Source organism: Limulus polyphemus, unplaced genomic scaffold (assembly GCF_000517525.1).
Source record: "Limulus polyphemus unplaced genomic scaffold, Limulus_polyphemus-2.1.2 Scaffold6639, whole genome shotgun sequence".
NCBI classification, from domain to species: Eukaryota; Metazoa; Arthropoda; class Merostomata; order Xiphosura; family Limulidae; genus Limulus; species Limulus polyphemus.
The window spans coordinates 8,592-29,368 of NW_013672249.1; the positions used below are offsets into that span (position 1 = coordinate 8,592).

At 35.3% G+C, this 20,777-nt stretch overlaps 1 protein-coding gene across 2 annotated transcripts; it reads right to left on the reverse strand.

Moving 5' to 3' along the window:
• Window positions 1–358: 358 nt before the first annotated feature.
• LOC111089568 lies at window positions 359–20,337 on the reverse strand. 2 transcript variants are annotated; one of them, XM_022402323.1, is made up of 3 exons: window positions 20,189–20,337; window positions 7,150–7,276; window positions 359–675 (listed from the first exon to the last, which is right to left on the reverse strand). In XM_022402323.1, exons 1-3 carry the CDS (start codon window positions 20,310–20,312, stop codon window positions 417–419), a joined length of 510 nt encoding a protein of 169 aa, XP_022258031.1. In that variant the 5' UTR covers window positions 20,313–20,337; the 3' UTR covers window positions 359–416. The 2 variants fall into 2 exon arrangements, with proteins under 2 accessions (XP_022258031.1, XP_022258032.1); XM_022402324.1 differs by lacking the exon at window positions 20,189–20,337 and adding an exon at window positions 13,811–13,922.
• Window positions 20,338–20,777: the final 440 nt, after the last annotated feature.

Below are 20,777 nucleotides of genomic sequence, written 5' to 3' on the forward strand. Positions count from 1 at the left end.
ACTATATTTGTGTGTAACAGCAATACCAGGGGTTAGGTACGCGTGTTCCTGATTCGTTGTTATTACTCATCAGGATCTCTACCAACCTATCCTCAAATCAAAAATAATCAAATGCCCAAAGTAGCGCATATATGCACACTAGTATCCTTTTTAGTAAAAGAAAGGAATCATTGGGACCCCAGACTGAAGAGTTCTGTGAAAGAATTAGAGCGATAAGTAAGGTTCGTCATTTTTTCTGCACGCCTGTCTAGAAAAGTCACTTACTTACTTACTGATAAAAGCTTCTGTTCGATATTCTGGATTTTTCTATTAAACCCAATATTTCAATAAAAAAATGACTTACATACGAAGATAATACAAACTTTTTATTTATTAACTGAGTTTGTTTTCATTACAATTTTCCTTTTAATTTTACACTACGCGATTTTACAATTCATCTTCAAAGCATTTTGCTGGATAAAAATTAGTAAAATAAACACAATAATAGTAAAACCGAATGAAGGGAAAATTGTAACACAGTTATTACAATCATAGTATTTACAGTTGACTTTCTGAGACTGATGGAGTATAACTTCAGCAATTTTTACATTACTGTCTATGAAATACTTGACTTCCTCATGGCAATGTGTATCCGTCATTGCTTTCTCTTGACATACCCTTAATTTGCAGAAATTCCTGTTAAAGTAAAAAAAACAAAAAACATACATACAACTTTTATTAAAATCAAGAAACCATTACCCATAACTGAAAATCTAACCTACATAATCACTCATTATTTGTTATGGTAAAATTTACTTGTATATCCTAAACCTTCAACAAAAGGTAAAACCAGCATATTACAATTACAAGTAGCTCGTTATTTTAAGTATACATTCACACCAGTTGTTTTTATTTTAAACATCGAAAAACGTAAGGATGTTAAAAACCTCTCAGATAAATCCAGAATTTAAAACTTTTCGTTAAATATTTTTCATAAGGCTGATGAAACGAACAATATGCATGATTATTTCTTATGCAACACACACACACACACTTGGTTGAAATAAAACATAAAAAATACCCGTGATTTCAGCTTTAAACACTCAAATAATGTACAGATTGATACTAATAAGTACTGAGAGTTGACCGCACTTTGTAAGAGTAAGGTTCCAGGTCTCTGGATGACCTTGAATGTACTTCCTCCATTGTTAGTCGTGCACAGTTTGATGATCACGATAATTAACATTGTATTGTAACAAACTTCTCCGGAAAACAACAATTTCAATCTTCTACTACACATCTTGCCAACTTTTCACGGTCTTACGTGGACGTCCGCTTCTAAGGTCTCGTTTAACTGGAACAAAGGCGAAAAAGTTCATTGGAACTGCATCGGAAACTTTACAGGTATGTTTTAAATGGAACTATTCTGATTCCAGAAAAGTACGGTTGACTTCCACGTGTGGCTGGCTCATGAGCCTTCGTCAGTTTGAAATCCTTGTTGTTGTGTTCTTATGTTGCTAACGATACCAGGAGATATGTCCAACGTCATTGCAAAGGCGTTTTAGGTCAGAGGGTTCTCTATCTTAACCGTATCCTTCACTTTGTGGATGAGTACGTTTAACCAGACTGGGTTCCCGAGCACGATGCTATCCCAAACGTTTTGATGCGAGAGTACATGAAGAATACTGAAAAACTCCCTTCTTTTAAATAGGTTAAGTTATTTGGCATTACATTGTTTAACAGCCTCTCTATACGATAATTCCCCATTTGAAAAGGCATAGAAATGATTGTAGTCATAAATGTAGCACGACGGCATTGCACTCTCGAATGATAGGATATTACCCAAACATAAGAATTTTAATCATGTCACCCGTGGCGAAATGCTTAGATCGTTTCTTTAGCTATGTCCGTCTGTATGACCGAGTGGATTAGACATAAAAGTTTTATCCTGTAAAGTAGGTATAAACACATATCGGCACAGAATTATCAAAATAACATATTCAACATGAATGTTTTATAATCTACTTTTAAAATTAGTACAACAGTATGGTACTCAATAGCAGGGGACAAACTTTAGCATATCATACAATCTACTTAACTTTATCTTTCACTTACATCAAGTCTTATAATGTGGAGGACTTTTTTTCTTCTTCTATAACTAGCTGTTGATAAGCAAAATTTTTCGATAACGGCATACTGAAGAAAAATGTGAATTTAGTTCAAGGTCATTCATACTCACCACGATAACAGTCAAATAATTAGGTCAATATCATTCATACACACCACGATAACAGTCAAATAATTAGGTCAATATCATTCATACACACCACGATAACAGTCAAATAATTAGGTCAATATCGTTTATACACACCACGATAACAGTCAAATAATTAGGTCAATATCGTTTATACACACCACGATAACAGTCAAATAATTAGGTCAATATCGTTTATACACACCACGATAACAGTCAAATAATTAAGTCAATATCATTTATACACACCACGATAACAGTCAAATAATTAAGTCAATATCATTTATACACACCACGATAACAGTCAAATAATTAGGTCAATATCATTCATACACAACACGATAACAGTTGCATGATTAGGTCAAGGTTATCATGCTCACCACAACAACAGTAAAGCAATTTGGTCAAGATCACTTTATCCAATCCATCAGCCGTCAGATAAGTCAAGACCATCATGATCAGTTCTACAACAGTAAACGAATTAGGTCATCATCATCATGCTGGTAACACTAATATGCTTTCACTCTACAACAGTTGATGCATAAACAGCAGTGTGATATGAACTTAGGTAGTTCTTTCTTTGATGCACCATTTCGCTATGAGATAGTGTTACGACATCCCCCTCAATTGTATTTGATGTCATTCAGTACCCCACCCCCTCCTCTAACACCAACACCACGGCTTCGGTTATGATTATATAGATACTATTTATTATATCGTCCTCCCCTCTAAACCCTTTAAATTTCGACATTAGCATATCATTATCACACAACAATAGCTACAAACCCAATAATGACCACCAGATAATTAATTGTATCAGCTGAAGGTGTTTTAGTAATAGACTTGGATTACGGAGAAGTTGAAATAAAAACCAGGATCAACCTAAAAAACACTCCAGAATGATAATTTTGTTTTTGCTAGAAGCACGAACTGACTAACCTTTTAGATCTATTAGCCATTTTGATGATAATAAATTCAAAAGAGAATAACAAAAAAATATATATTCGTAATATTTATAATTTACGGAGTGTTTATGATGAACGTTATTCTCTAGATTATCAGACTGACACTCGACAATTTACGTTAAACTCGGTATCTGTAGGTCATGGGTCAATCCTTCATTTTAGTTAGTGAATGAGGACGATAGGCACAAGAAGTACGAGGTTCTCATGCCTTGGAGACGTCGAATTCAAGCTATTCCTTATTTGATAAAATACAAGAGAAGTGTGTGGTATTTTTAGTCCATCGTATCTGAGTACATCTTTGTTTTCTATTGACCACTTATGTGAATATGAAAGGACATTCTTTAATTTCTATCTTTTATTTCTGATAAAGCTACTAAAGCTATCTCCGCCGTTCCTAACTTTGAGCTAACAGCCAGACGGAAGGAAACGACTCAGCAGCATCATATCACCCATCATCCACGTTAAGGAACTGATTGTCATTCTTATAATGCACTTACAGTTAAAGTGCTGAGAATATTTTATGGTAGTACACGGATTCGAACCCTAAAGCTCTACCACAATTCCAACCCACGTTTTACATTGTTTAGTCTGTTTGTAGTAACGCACAAAGCTACAATACTCTGCCCACCACCGGTATCGAAACCCGGTTTCTAGTGTTGTAAGTTCGCTGTATCACTGGGGGGCGTTGTTTAGTCATTACTTGATTGTAAGAAAGAGTAGGTTGGTGTTTTGCAAAAAGTTTTAGAGACATTAAAAAAATTAAGAATTCTAAATGTCGCTCGATATTATGGTGTAAAAACGGTAGATGGATTTTAAAAGTAAAACAATGCATCAACCAGTGTCAGAATTACGAATATTATGGTGTAAAACACACGATATTATGGTGTAAAAACGGTGGATGGATTTTAAAAGTAAAACAATGCATCAACCAGTGTCAGAATTACGAATATTATGGTGTAAAAACGGTATATGGATTTGAAAAATAAAACAATGCATCAACCAGTGTCAGAATTACGAATATTATGGTGTAAAACACACGATATTATGGTGTAAAAACGGTAGATGGATTTGAAAAGTAAAACAATGCATCAACCAGTGTCAGAATTACGAATATTATGATATATATTTTGTGAAGTATACCTCACGCATTGTGGGCCCTGTCGACGTATATTACTTTGTGCTTCATAGTCATTCCATGCACTGGTTTGGATACAAACTCACTTAACTAACTGAGTATATGTAACTGAGGAACACATATTGTATAAGACACCTTTTATAAAACCTAACCCTATCGATAATATGTCTTCCTAAAAAAAGTCGGTGAAACGTTACAAATGATCCTATTTTTTTAAGTTAAAAGGCATTAGCATTTAGTTGTAATGAAATAGCCTTTCAAGATAACGTTCAGCTGGACCTACATGCCATGGTCTGGAAATACAAAATCGATACCGAGTAGAAGCTTGCTATCAAAAACATCTTTGTAACACCCTTCTAAGGCTCTAAAGGACATTTACAAGTGTGGGAACTAGAAATGTTGGAAATTTTATCAGCATTGAATTCGCACCCCTCCCGTATTAATACCATCTTGGTTCATAATATCTCCCAAGAGGGGTTTACAATCAATAACCGTGCCTTTTCAATAAGCCTAGTTCTCATCATACAACTGCGCGGTTAATGTTTGTGGCATTTTTGGTAATAACGACAGTAATTCAAAAACTATTTTCACAGTTACCTCTTTAGATAGTTTGGTCGCTGTGAAAATAAATAATACAATTACTTAAAGCTCCTCTCGTGAAATAAGGAACCAAATTTCAATAAATTATCATTAAATTTTAATTGGACGGTAAGAAGTTTTGTGAACAAGAGTACGCCTTTCATACGTGATGAGAGTAGCACGATTAATTAAATAGACAAGGAAAACTAAACACGCACTTCGGGCTGTAATTACACGCACTTAGGAACGAGCATGAATATTTGTGCTATGTTTCGATTCATGGAACAAATCCAAAGACAAGAATAAAAAACTGGAACATTATAGAAATTGCGATGTGAAAGTCATCATTCCAATAGACGTAAAGAAACGTACATACTTTAAAAGTTTGGGTTTCACTGTGAAAGTCATCATTCCGATAGGCGTAAAGAAACGTACATACTTTAAAAGTTTGGGTTTCACTGTGAAAGTCATCATTCCAATAGGCGTAAAGAAACATACATACTTTAAACGTTTGGGTTTCACTGAAGTCTGCAACATTTTAGTATCTAGCCGGTATAATTACTTAAGAAAATTAGTTTGTTTGTTTGTAGTTAAGCGCAAAGCTATACAAAGGGATATCTGTGCTCTGCCCACCAAGGGTATCGAAACCCGGTTTTTAGTGTTCTAAGTCCGCAGACATACCACTGTGCCACTGGGGGGCCAAGAAAATTTGAACTTAAAAGTTGTTGATGGACAGACCTCATTATAACCACTGTACGCTGAAGTGCAGTGTCAGTTTTGTTTTCCCCACTGTTATGTGAACATGTGGAATTACATGTATTTACAACACAATGTAACTAAACTTTTAGTTAAAACTTTAAGGTATTTATACATAGTTTTGTGTGAGATAGTACAGAATTGTATATAGTTCTATATGAGAAACGTAGTGTTATTGTATTGTCTTACAGGTGTCAACAAAGCGTTGTTACACAATGTATTGTTGCATACGTCAACAATATATTATTGTACACATTATATACGTCAACAATACAATGCGTTTGTTTTGTTTTATACTCCCCTTAATTAAACTTTACAGAATGTAACAACTTGTTTATACACTTCATTTTTTTAAATTACATCTATGCACAATATAAATGTGCCTAACCCTGAAAGATGTAGCCTAATTTTTCAGTTCAACTCTACATACAAATCCGAGTATAGGATATATAACAGTGAACACGAGAAGGGTGTGAAGCAAGCCAGAGAAACCTAAAAAATTCACACAACGTTGAAAATTAAGCAAACACTGTTATTAATAAATATATAGGGATTCAAGAAAACTTGAGCTATCACATCAGGTACGTCACTGTCAAACAATGAACATGGGCAAAAAGCCGACGTGCCGTATTTTGTGTAAAAAGTACTTACATGTATGAGCAGTAGATGGCGTAAGTACTTATAATAATAATAATATGAATTTTGTTCTTCCAAAATACAAAACTTTCAATATCCTCTCACTTAAGCATGCACAATACTTTTAACCACTTTTTACACTGCTACAAGTCAGCACTGAAAACAGGATATAAGACTGATGTTACACATGAAATGTTCTCAATTATATTTTTAACTCGATTAAAACCGATATTAACTTGATTCTAGCAATCCTACTGACGTAATTACGTCGGAAAGACTAGACTTTATTCAACGGCCCTCATCCTTCAGTAGTAGACACTTACCTACGTAACGCACATTAACCAGTTTTAATCAACTTGTTTTACACTGTTTATTTACTGAACTGAGGTATTGCGAACTCCAAATCTATGTGATATGATTATACATAATTCCACACGAGAATAGTATTGTCATTGTACAGTCTTACACATGAGCAATATCATATAATTATGCATAGTTCTATACGTCAGCAATATCACATAGTTCTATACGTCAACAATATTATATAATTATATGTCAACAATGTCATGTAACTATACACAGTTCTATGCATAAAAAAATATAATTAGCTAGTTTTTTCTTTGCCTTTGAACTTTCCAGACTATAACAAATTGTTTATGCATTTCGTTTTTAAAATTATATTTGTGCAAAATTTAAACATGTTGCTTAGCCCTGAAAGCTGTTATTTTATTCTTTATTAATCTCCTTGAAAGTATAAAACTAGGAATTTAGGGTGTTACAGACATCCCTGCTTATTTTCAATTCTGGGTATGAACTAGCTTTCTCTTTCATAAAATAAAACTTACCAACAGAGTATCTCCGGATTGCTTTTTATGGCTTTTCCTTTGTCTTCTACTGTGGATCTGAATTCCTGCGAACATGTTGTAGTTAGGTTTATGGCCGATTCGATATCACACGTTTGCGAAACGAACCCTAGAATCACATAAAAAATCATTAAAAGTCAGCATTAACTGAATGGATAGTAACAACAGAAGAATATCCTGAAAGGGAATAAGTAAGGAGTTATTCCCTTTAGCTTAGTGAACAGACCACGCATGTGGTTCACGAGAGGTCTCTGGTTCGAGCCCACTTCAAGGAGATTAAAGAGTTAAATTATCCCATAAAGTTAGAAGTTAGCTGTTTCCCTTGATTTGATGTTAGGCTGGAAGGAGCTTGAGTATTTTATAGCTCACCTAGTAGGAAATGCAATTAGTGCTTTTGTTTGGCAAAGCTATCTCTGAGGGCAATCTACACTAGTCATCCCTAATTTTGAAGTGATAGACTAGAGGGAAGGCAGCTAGTGAACTCCACCCGCCACCAATTCTTGGGCTGCTCTTTACCAAAAGAGCAATGAGATTGACTGTTACATTATAATGCTCCCATGAATGAAAAAGCGAGCGACCAGCAGAGTGCGAGTCAAGCGCCCTAGCAAGCTGGCCATGCTAGACCGCAATTAGTACATTCACTAAGTAAGTGTAGATCAATACTAAATTTTGGACTATAACAAATAGGTATAGTCCAAGTAATAACATACATCTTTGAATGTGTATAAATACGTATAATACGAAATTTGTTAAAGATCAGTTTATATGGCACAATGTTTCCATTAAACTTCTTCCTACCTTTGCAAAGTTATTTAATTTTCTTTGTTCAATATTAAGAGTTTTTTCATTGACAATTGAGCTCATTATTCAATGGAATAGCACACACATACACAGAAGCACAGATAAAAAAGAAAACTACGAAGCAGAAGGAACAGTAAAATTAATTTACTTTGTTCTCTCATTCTTAGAATTTTTATTGACTAAGATCATTCAGTGATTGACAAACTTGGATGTGATCAGTCATGCTTCGATCAATTTTACAGAATTTTTACACGAGAAGGCCCTTGTGATACCATGGGCGAATGACCCAGAATGATAGGTAACTAGGGCAAAAGGAATTGTTAAACCTACAAGTATATGTATACCTGAATTTTTTTATATAAAGCCTTATGTGAACTATAGAATTAAATAGGGGAGGGGGTACAAAAAACTTAATACACCTGCACACTATAACATGCTTCACACGCATAATGTACTTTATAAAAGTATGAGAAATGTGAGGACCACGACAAAGTAGCGTTGAGAAAATGTTACAAAACAGTTGACGTGAAATCTGAACGTTAAAAGAAACAATAAATGTGTAGAAGATTAATTGTTATAAATTGAATTTTAGAAATAAACTTTGTTTCACACAACCAGGAAGAACGAGGAAGATGCAGAAATTAGATCTTCGATATTTTGTTGGAAAAATATATAAAAGAATAACTATTCATAACACCTTCATGTATGTTTTAATATATATATATTTATTTTAACATCTATATTTCCCATCCATTCCGTGCAACTAAGAAGTAGATATCGAACACACATTTCACTCTACTAGGATTACGAATATTATCGAGAAGAAAAAATTAACAATGCTACACGAGGGATATCTACGTCAACCGTTCCTAATTCAGCAGTGATAGAATAAAGAGAAGGCAACTAGTCCATACCACCCACCGCCAACTACTCTTTTACTAACGAATAGTGGGACTGACTGTCATATTAAAACACCTCCACGGCTGAAAATGGGAGAGAATGTTCGGTGGCGGAGATTCGAACCCGCGACCCACAGATTGCGAGTCAAGCGTTTTAACCACCGGGCCTGAACATGAAAGATGGAGCATGTTTATTATATTCAAACAGAATCAGGTATTAGTCCACGTGGGCAGTAAATGTTTCTGACAAAGTTCAATATTCAAATCAACTGTCGATAAATAATTACAAGTAACAGACTACTGAACATCTGAAAACGATAACTTTTCCTTCTCAGTTATATTTCTATAAAATATGAAAAGCACGTATAATTGTGCATTTGTGTGTGTAAATCACTATTACTAGAGATCTAACAGCATTAACTCAATGTGTATAAACTATACACAAGGAGAGAGAAACAAACAGATTGAAAGCGTAGTAGTAGTTTTGTTGAATTGTTATGGTTCGTCTAGAAAATGTGAACGAGTTATTTTGAATTGTTGTAGCTTAAATGACACTATTCGGACTGCAGGTTACCTAATCAATAGTTTGAAATGTCTCCAAGTTGCCATATGCGTTTAATGTTCTTCAAACTATTCAAGATAAAATATACACGCATGACTTAAATTCAGCAGCCGGGAGTGGGAGTGGCAAGGAAAATCAAATTACGGGTTAAAGCGTGAACAATGTCAATATGTAATGTTTTGTTACTAGACAGGAAACAGCGTACTTCAGAATAGTTTTGATTCAATATAAAATGGTTTCATATCTATACCAGACAGGAAGCACAAGCTATTTTATGACCGATACCAGACAGGAGGGTCAATGAAATTTCGGAATCTATATCAGACAAAAAGGACAAGATGAATTCAAACCTATTTCAGACAGGAAGGATAAGGTGGTTTCAGGTCTATACTAAACAAGGACACGGTTGTTTCAGACCTATTCTAGGTAGGAATGACAAGGTGATTTCAGACCTATTCCGGACTGGAAGGAAACAGCGGTTTTAGACCTTTTCCAGACAGGAAGAAGACGGTGGTTTCAAATTTATTCCAGATAGAAAGGACAAGGCGGTTTCAGACCTATTCCGGACAGGAAGGACAAGGTGGTTTCAAACATATTCCGGACAGGAAGGACAAAGTAGTTTTTGCACAATTGTCTGTTTTCAAGTGTTGATTACTTTATCGATGTAGTTTAAAAAGGAAACTGTAATTATATCACAAAGTTTTATATATACGTTTGTCATTTCGAGTACACGTAGTCAAGTGGACTAGAATTAATTCATATGGTTTATTCATCTCAGCAGTAACTTTTGTGTGAGTGATGTAAAGTCCTCACAGCGCCACTACACTAATCTACACGTTTGTCATTTCGAGTACACGTAGTCAAGTGGACTAGAATTAATTCATATGGTTTATTCATCTCAGCAGTAACTTTTGTGTGAGTGATGTAAAGTCCTCACAGCGCCACTACACTAATCTAGAGAATAATATGATCTTAAATCAACAGTAAATTGTAGACTACTTTACCATACAAGAAGAAACAGTAAAAAAGACAAACTTCATTTTGTAGAAAGTCTAATAAAACATGCAATGATGGAACACAACTTTTGGGTTTGGTTTTTGAATTTCGCGCAAAGTTACACGAGGGCTACCTGCGCTAGCCGTCCCAAATTTAGCAGTGAAAGACTAGAAGGAAGGCAGCTAGTCATCACCACCAACTTTTTGGGCTACTCTTTTATCAAAGAATAATGAGATTGATCGTCACATTATAACGCATCCACGGCTTAAAGGGCGAGCATGTTTGGTGGGACAGGGATTCGAACCCGCGACACTGAGATTGTGAGTCAAGCATTTTAACTAACTGGCCATGCCGGGCCTGAACATACACACACATACAACTTTGAGAAAAATAAACAAACAGTTATTGCAATGACTCAAAAGTTTAGGACTAGTGTAGATTAAATGGTTTAGTAAATAACAATGCAGTTTTATGCAGATTAAAGGTAATTTGTTTCTATAAACAAACATCTTATTGGTTCCCTGCGTCTATTGATACGCACGTACCACAGAGCATGTCATAACGAGAGGATCCTCTCTCTTGGTATACACAGAGTTTTCGCCTCCAACATGGCTGTCACCATTCTTAATTCATCTTTAAAGAATCTCAACAGTTTCGTCGTACTCATTCTTTAGCGTAACTGACTTCACATTCCTTATTGATATCATTACATTCAAATCAGCGGAGTAAATAATTATGATACATCCTGTATCTATTACTTTTTTCACATCTTTTAAGGTACAACTCTAGTGGCCTTTATTGTTTTCATTTAAAGTATTCTTGACGTTGGTCTAATATAACCACTAACATCAAGAATGGACGTTTGAGTAGTATTATGATGCAGGATCAGACGACAAAAGGGAGAGGGGATAAAGAAAGAGGGGAAACCAAAGTAATTTTCCACCCTGACTATTTCTTACCCTCCTGGTTCTGACGTCAGTGGTAAAGTATGTGCAAGTGCCAAGCCTTTTAACCTTTAATAGTTTTAATGTCCCTGACATAACAGGATAGAAAAGTTGTGTTTACTTGCTGATAACACGTAAGGGTTACCAAAGTGTTATTCGTTTGATAAGTTACGCCTATACTTGTGGTTACTGAAGAATTTAAAGGTATATTTTGCAACAGGGGGCGTTTATTGCATTTCAGAATACATATCTGAAATATATAGAAATGACGTGAACGGAAACTCGTGATCTTTGGATGGTGACAAACTTCATACATTTATTTATTCTGATAAAGCGTATTCAGGCCTAAAGACGCACCCGTGAAGAAAGTTATATTCAGGGTTTTCAGAAGGAAGCACTAACTTAGAACTATTGTAGCCAATATAATCAGGAGAGTTGAAGAGAAAATTTACTTATAGCTATCGTAGCCCTCATAATCATTTTCAACATAAAACTAGCAGAAATTGTGTAGCCCCTATAATCAATTTTCAAAAACAGAACCATTACAGCACCTGTGATCAGGAGTTTTCAGGAGAGAAAATTAATCTAGAACCGTTATATTTCCTCTAATCAGAAGTTTATTTCAGGAGAGAAAATTAACCTAGAACCGTTTTATTTCCTCTAATCAGAAGTTTATTTCAGGAGAGAAAATTAACCTAGAACCGTTTTATTTCCTCTAATCAGAAGTTTTCAGGAGAGAAAATTAACCAAGAACCGTTATATTTCCTCTAATCAGGAGTTTTCAGGAGAGAAAATTAAACTAGAACCGTTTTATTTCCTCTAATCAGGAGTTTTCAGGAGAGAAAATTAAACTAGAACCGTTTTATTTCCTCTAATCAGGAGTTTTCAGGAGAGAAAAGTAATCTAGAACAGTTTTATTTCCTCTAATCAGGAGTTTTTAGAAAAGTTATGGCTAAGTTTTAAAGTAATTAAGAAACGAGAACAAATTTTTACTTTGAAATTGTTTCAATTCTTTCAATATTCTTCCTTTTAAAAACATTTTATTGATCATTAACATTAATAAATTATAAATTGCACGTGACAATTATAACATGAAATCCAAACACACTGGTGCATCATTTAAAATAAAATAAAAACAATTTCTTACAGTTAAAACCACTCGGGTTCAACGCTATGGATTATAGAACTGGCGAGCCGGGTTCGAATCCGTGGAGTACCACAAAATATTTCTCGCATTTTAATCTGTGGGCGAGTTATAAGAGTAAAAGCAAGCCCTTAGCGTGAATGGTGGATGGTAGGGTGCTGCTGACTGGCTGCCTTACCTTAATTATGATAATAGCTTTTCCATAAAAATACAAATACAATCCTAAGCTAGAAGCAACTACTCATTGTTTGTTTTGAATTTCGCGCAAAGCAACATGAGGGCTATCTGCGCTAGTCGTCCCTAATTTAGCAGTGCAAGACTAGAGGGAAAGCAGCTAGTCATCACCACCCACCGCCAACTCTTCGGCTACTCTTTTACCAACGATTAGTGGGATTAACCGTCACATTATAACGCTCCTACGGCTGAAAGGACGAGCATGTTTGGTGAGACGGGGATTCGAACCCGCGACCCTAACCACCTGGCCATGCCGGGCCACAACTACTCATAATCTAAAAGCTATAGTTAATGAAACAGTCAAAAAATATTTGTTTATTCTTTTCACTTATTCAAAATACTTCACATTGCTGGAAACTAAAGAAAAACTAAGAGGGAAAAAATAATAGTATCACTTTGCAAAAGCTAATAATTTACAGTTATTGAAACAGAAATAAAGCAAGTGTTAATTTATAGCGGATACAGAAACCTTCGTGAACATCACATTATTTTAACCGTAGGAAGCCAAGTAAAAACACTTCTTAAGTACAGATAAGGACACGTAAACGAATAGATATTGAGTGATATCGCTGCAGTTTTACGCTACACGAACCTAAATGAGTTTGTTTACAGGTGTAATTGATAAAACTGTATGGGCACGTGTAGGTCAAAGGGCATATCCCTGAGATTAGAAACGATGTATTTATGAACTAAGTAAGGGTAGCAAAGTACAGACTAGTACCTTTGTATCTTACGTACGCTAAATTATGGGCTCTCAAAGTTTTTCAACACAAGGTTCCCCCCTTCACATCTTTATTAGGACTTCAACCCAAACAAATAATACATACGGAGTACCTTAACAGTACTGTGTATTTTGTGTATTGACTACGCCCTCCCCCCACTCCACGTCACTTTCTTGCGGCCTCAGTTGGGTAGCCACATGTGCCAAATATTTGAATAACCCCTCTTCTAAACTTAAATATAAACTAATTAGACGCCACAATTTTTTACGGATTAAGTTAACACGGCACAAACTTCCTCTGTTTATGGAAAAATGTCGGACAGTGTGTTTTGTATCGCTTACCTTTGACGAGACAACCTAGAACAGCAACGTAGAGCAGTATCGTCCTCATGCAGTATTGCTTAACTGTATAGATACTACATAATCGCAGTTGTGAACGATCATCTCATTATTTTATCAAAAAATATTATAGGTGGCGCTCAGTGAACTTAAAAACGACAAAAAAAAAAAATCGACACGGCTCTTCGTATGTTTTTCTAAACCAAACGTTTGTGGTTTTTTAAATTCAAACTGTCATTTCTGGTGATATTTAATGATAATAATAATAATAACAAAACAGAAGTAGTAAATAAACAAATATTTCTGTTTAAACAAAAATGTTTCACTTTTTTAAATACTGTTTTCTTGTTTCAAGTTAACTAGGGCATAACCACACAAAAAAGAATAATACACACACACACACACACACATTGCATATCTGACGAGTTACTCTCCTCAGCAGGAAACAAAATATTCTGATCGTTCGTTAACTATTAACCCCCCTAGACGACGGAAGGGGGTATTGTTTTTATTCTTGTGTGCTTGTCTATGAACAATGTATCTCGAAACATTTTCATCTGATTTTGATGAAATTTGGTACAAAGGTTCAGAGTTCTCCTGAGGACTAACTAACTTTTGTTGCCTATTACACAAAGGTCAAGGTCACACTGAGGGTCAAACATTTTCTTGGCAGGAAGTTGGAATTACGAAAAACGGTCAAAACTCGAGAACAAATTGAGGTAGAAAGAGGATCTTTATACTTAGACTTACACTTTTGAGGGTAAGGAATTATCAGGTGTACATTTTCGGTTGGTGACTGCGAAAATCAAAAACTTTCTAGTTTACTATTGTCTTCTGACCGTGACATGGGTGAATAGATGCAATGATTTTATCTTCTTCTGGAATTACCAGCTTTATTTCAGATGTATGAGCATTGGTATAAACTTGTTGTTAATGATATCAGAGAAAGCTAAACTTTATTACAATAAAGTAGCTTTATTAACAGATTATGTTAAGTTCGACTAAATTAATAAACTATGATCAAAAATAAACTAACTATTGAGAACTAAATACAGATTAGAGTTTGAATAAAATAATATATAAACTATGTGGATATAATTCAATATAACAAACTGAGTAGAAATATTTAATGATCTAAATCAGTACAAAAAAAACCTACAACGATTAGATTTCACTGAATCGCCATAAAGTGCCTTCGTTGTTAGCAACATTTTCGGCCGTAATCCCAATAATATCTCAGGAAATAAAGCCAGCTCAAAAACAATTAAGCTAGACCTAAGTCTACAGAAACTAAGTAAAGATTGCAAAATAATCTCCATAAATATAATTTTAATTTAAAATGATTTAAACTGTTTTGAACATTATAAGTAATAAAATTAATTATGAATAGAATATGTTATTATTACTTACAGATCTCAATCATTTCATAGAAAATAAGATATATGCAGCTCACTATTGCCCGAAACATAAATATACTTATAAAGTTTGTGTAACTTTAATAATGCACATCAAACACTAGTGTATCCTGTAAACTGATAAACAAATACACACTAGCCGCCTACCTATAGAATTATTCTGGTGTACTGTAACCAGTTTCGTAGATTAATCTGACACCAATACAAGCATATGCACTATTTGTTTGTTATTAAATATAAAGCCGCACCGTATGGATAGAACTCCCTACTTTAGCGTTATAAACTCTCAAGCTTATCGCTCAGCCATAGGAAGAGGGGGAGCAGATCTTTTTATAATTCTATCGAATAATAACAGTTGGCTCAGTTAGTCCGAAAAATCAGAATATTTTTAATTAGGAAAAACAAACCAACCCAATACCCGATACTCAATCCTATTATTCAAAATATTTAAATATCTTTATTAAATGCCTACTTATTTTCCAAACTTATGGATATTTATACTTTATCTTCTCTCATTCCTTCATAAACATATAACTATACGACAGATATTGATAATTTGTAAAAAAAAATAATATAGGCTTGAAATATTTAATAATTATATAGAATATTAGTTTGTTTTTATCGGTTTGTTTGTTTCAGAAGTTTCATATGAAGCTACACAAAAGGCTATCTGCGCATAGCATTCCTAACTTTGAACTGATAGACTAGAGGAAATTATGACAGCTAGACAATATTCTACTCTGTGATCGAATAGTGGGATTTGACCGTCACTCTTATAACGCAGCCACGGTACCAAAGTGCAAATCACGATTTTGTGGCAACGAACATTGAATCACAGAGCATGTTAACCTCGTGGTTACGTCCCACCCTTTTCGTTATCGAACTGTAAAGAACTTTCATGATAATTTGAAAATCACAATACTGTTTTATAATTAACCGTTTCAAATGGATATGACATCGAATAATTTTCACACAGATTATTTTGTTTATAACACACCTGTTTCCAATTAAAAATGTTCTCCAAATGTCTTTCACGTGCCAAGTTTTATAGCTTTGGATACATACATGCGCGTGTTTTCTAGGTGTTTAGCTATATAATTTATAGTATTTTCATGCAACAGAACCATATTTCTCAAGCAGAAAGAAGATCACAATATATATGTTTCATTATTGCAAATCAAGGGAAAAGTAAGTTTCCATTTTATCTTATTTAACTTACGAAGAATGTGATTTTATCATTTAAATATCTTATGCTGCCCTTTATGTACGTTTTCAAACACTGTGAGGAATGCTATGGAAAGTTTAAGAAATAAAGTTTTTTTCGTCTATTACTTCCATTGGACTATCTTTCATAATATAATTGTTGTTTTTATTTATTCTGTATCGTTATAGGAGTAACAATCTTCCCTCAACTTGGAACAGTCAGTGAATGAATGGGGGTTTAGTTTTGTGCCTCTGTTGGCTCGAGCAACCAATGTTATCCCTAATTTAAATCATATTTCCTCTGTAAGATTTGCGAGTATAGAAGAGGAACGTTAGTTTGTATTCCCGCCGTTTCGTGGATCTGATTCCATACCTCGTTTCGTGGATTTGATTCCATACCTCGTTTCGTGGATCTGATTCCATACATCATTTCATGGATCTGATTCCATACATACCCCTTTCGTTTTTCTTTGTTGAATTTCACGCAAAGCATCTCGAGGGCTATCTACACTAGTTATCCTAAATTTTTGAGGTTCCCAAACTGTAGTCCGTTAGTCCCCTTTAGGTTGTCCGTAGAAAGGTTTTTTAATTACGGAAAAGGAAGAATTTATAGATGCCGGAGCAGCCACGACACTCGAGACCTTAAAAATTCAGCAATATAAGCAGGACAAATATATATATATATACACGTTCAGTTGAAAAGTCTAAGACACCTATGGCTTTTGAGTTAATGGACGAAAACGTATTCTTTACTTGGGAATTTTTGCGCATCGTAAAATCATGGTCTGTTTGCAGGTTTCTCTACGAAAGAAGAACACTTGTTTGAACTCTTTTGCGACGGAACGTTAAGGTTAAAGTTTAAAAGAAAATGTGTCATTACTATTGGAGTTTTGGATTCAGAGAACTGGAGCATACCCAGAACTTGCAGACAAAGCAGTTCGTTTTCTGAAGCCATTTGGTACTACGTACCTGTGAGATATGGAATTTTCCTTACTTGCAGCCCTGAATGTTAAATGTTGAACCTGACCCGAGGCTAAAGCCGATGAATATTACAGCCAACATAACAAATCTTTTCTCACAAAAACAAGTGCACCCATCCCGTGCAAAACTAAGCCTCTAGTTAATATCGTGATTTTTATGCGCTTATTTTGTTTTGTTCAAACATACAGTTATTATTATAAGATTTGCAGATCCCCCCCCCCCCCCAAATAAAATCAGGTGGTCAGCGAGCAAGAAAGTTTGAGTACCACTGGACTCGAAGGAAGAAAGGCAGCTAATCAAAATCTACCTCCAACATTTGAGATTTTCTAATGGAATAGAAGGATTTGACCGTCGCGCTTATAACGCACATACTGCCCCAAAGTGCGGAACGCAAACCCGGAACCTTCCATAAACAGTTCGGCATGCTAACCTCTGGGACACGCTGAACTCCATATCTCTGTCATCATTACATTTTCATATTGGCTATTCTGTAGTTTGTTTGTTATTCTTTTATTTATTATATCTTTGACCTGACTATAGTAATTTCTTTGCATAACTACAAGAAATACATCAATGCTTGGTTTAATATGAATTTTGCGCAAAGCTACACGAGGGCTATCTACGCTAGCCGTCCCTAATTTAGCAGTGTAAGGCTAAAGGGAAGGCAGCTAGCCATCACCACCCACCGCCAACTCTTGGGCTACTCTTTTATCAACGAATAGTGAGATTGACCGTGACATTATAATGCATCCACGGCTGAAAGGGCAAGCAATTTTGGTGTGACGGGGATTCGAAACCGCGACCCGCAGAATACGATTCGAGCGCCCTAACCACCTGGTCATGCCGGGTCACATCAATGTAAAATATGTATTTAAATATGTTTACTGAGTATCAAAATGGTTCGTTAGCCTTTGTAATGAAATGTGAAGGTGTACAGTTTTCTATAGAGTATGAATCTTTCAAATCAGCTGTTCATGATAATTTTAATTTACCTTTATTTGATAATTTGCAAAACACGAGGAATTTTATTAAAAATATGAATTTAAACAAACTGAAGTTATTACGCAGGTACTGAGAATGAATTTCGAAAAAAATGTGTAAACAAACAAACAAACAAAAAACGGGGAAAAAAAAGTGAAGCTTTTTCGAGTTTCTAAAGATGAGTCATATGAGTCAAGTGGTCATATTTTATTTTTTCCCCGGCACACATTAGGAAATATCCGTTGTACCAAACAAACTAATAAATATTAGTGTTGAAATGTATGACAGGTGTTTTATTTCGTATTTTATAATAACGAATTCATTCCACGTGTGATGTTTTAGAGTGATAAACCCCCAGACTTACAGCTGACTTACAAGTCATTTTGATTTTGTTATGAATTTAGCGCAAAGCTACACGAGGGTCTATACTAGAGAGAATGCAGCTACTCAACATCGCCCACCGCCAACACTTGGACTACTCTTTTGCCAACAAATATTGGGATTGACCGTTACATTATAACTATCACTCCTATAGCACATTCACAGCATCAACGTATTGACCGTGATTTTTTTTCCAGTTACATTAGTAGGAGGGAGTAGTGGCATCTGGTTGTCACTCTTGTAGCGCATCCAAAGTGCATTTTTGTGACAACGAGATGCGAACCTGGAACCTCGGGTCTATAGACTGACACGTTAACCACTAGGTTACGCCCGGCTCGTACTTAATTAACTTTACAAAGATTAAAGTTTTTCTGTAGAGTTCTTAACTTTTTCAGTCGCTTCATGATAACCTATGACTAATATTTCTTACAATTTCGTGGTTGCGGGAAGTCGAACAGCCTAACAACGCTAAAATCTGGGGATCGATTCCCCGTGGTAGACAGAGTGCAGATAGCCCATTGTGCAGCTTTTCACTATAACCAACCAAACAAACATAATTACGTTAAGATATCCAAATCGTGTTTCTTTTAATTACTGAGATATAACATCCCAGAAATATTTTGTTACATTATAAAACAAATTAAACATTTCATAGATGTTATGACAGTCCCCCGATGGGACAGCGATAAGTTTACGGATTTACAATGCTAAAATCCGGGGTTCGATATTAGATAACTCAATGTGGCTTTATTCTAAACAACAAACAATATTTTATGGCAGCACGACGCGTCGTTCAAAAGCTCAAATCTTGTAAAATTCATAATATTTTACATTGAACAAAGATACAACTGCAAAGACGAAATAGTGTTTTTGTTTTATAATTTCTGCTCAAAGGGCTACCTATACCTAGTCATTACTAATTTTGAAATGATAGACTAGAGAGAAGACAGCTATAATCAACAGCACCAGTTCTTAGGTTGCTATGGTCTGAAGGAATAGTGGGTTTTGTCTGTTGCTAAAAATCAGGAGTTCGATTCCCCTCGGTGGACACAGCAGATAGAGCGATCTGGCTTTGCTATAAGAAAACGCACACTGTTACTTGTGACCCCCCCCCCCCCACGTGGCACAGCGGTATGTCTGTGGACTTAAAACGCCGGAAACAGGGTTTCGATACCCGAAGTGGGCAGAGCACAGATAGCCAGCCCGTTGTGTAGCTTTGTGCTTAACTACAAGCAGACAAACAAACTGTTACTCGTGTAGTGCACCCAAACTGTGAAGTGTGTTTTTGTGGCAACGAGACACACGAACCATGAATATTCGGATTTACAGTCTGGGGACGCTAATCACTAGGCCACGCCCGTTTTGTCCTTTTTTTTTTGGTAGATCATACCCGGGTAGTCTGTTAGTAAGTAACACTCACCTTTTGACGCTTTTCTCGTTGTTAAATGTTCTGATCTCACCACGAAGGTAAACATCAGCTGTATATAAAGGGCATGTAAAACATAACTTAGAGCATTGTTTACTTTATACCTTTTTCTCCACATTACTCTTCAACCGTGTTGACATTACAAGTTTATTGATTATCGTTCCACAGTATATGAAGTTTCGTCAGTGATGAAAACGATTATTATCACGTGACATTACCGCCCAATGAAAAGCCTACGATAATAAAGGGGTAAAGAAGCTAGTTTTTCAAGTACATAACACATTGATTCATCCGTAGACATTTTAACGGGAATGTCCCCTATAAAGTGGTAATTAAACTGGTTATTGTCATATTTTTGTATTTTAGTGTGAAGATAAACAATGGGTTATCTGATCCCTGCGAGAAATGGAACCAAAGATTTTAGCCTTTAAACCTACCGTTCACCCAATGTGAGATATTTTATATTACTTTCGCTTGTTTTGTTTTGTTTATATTTATTTCCGTCATATTTTGGCCTCCATTTCACGAAAATCACTATTATAATTGCGTAATTCTAACAAATTTGATCCTGACCTGGTCTTAA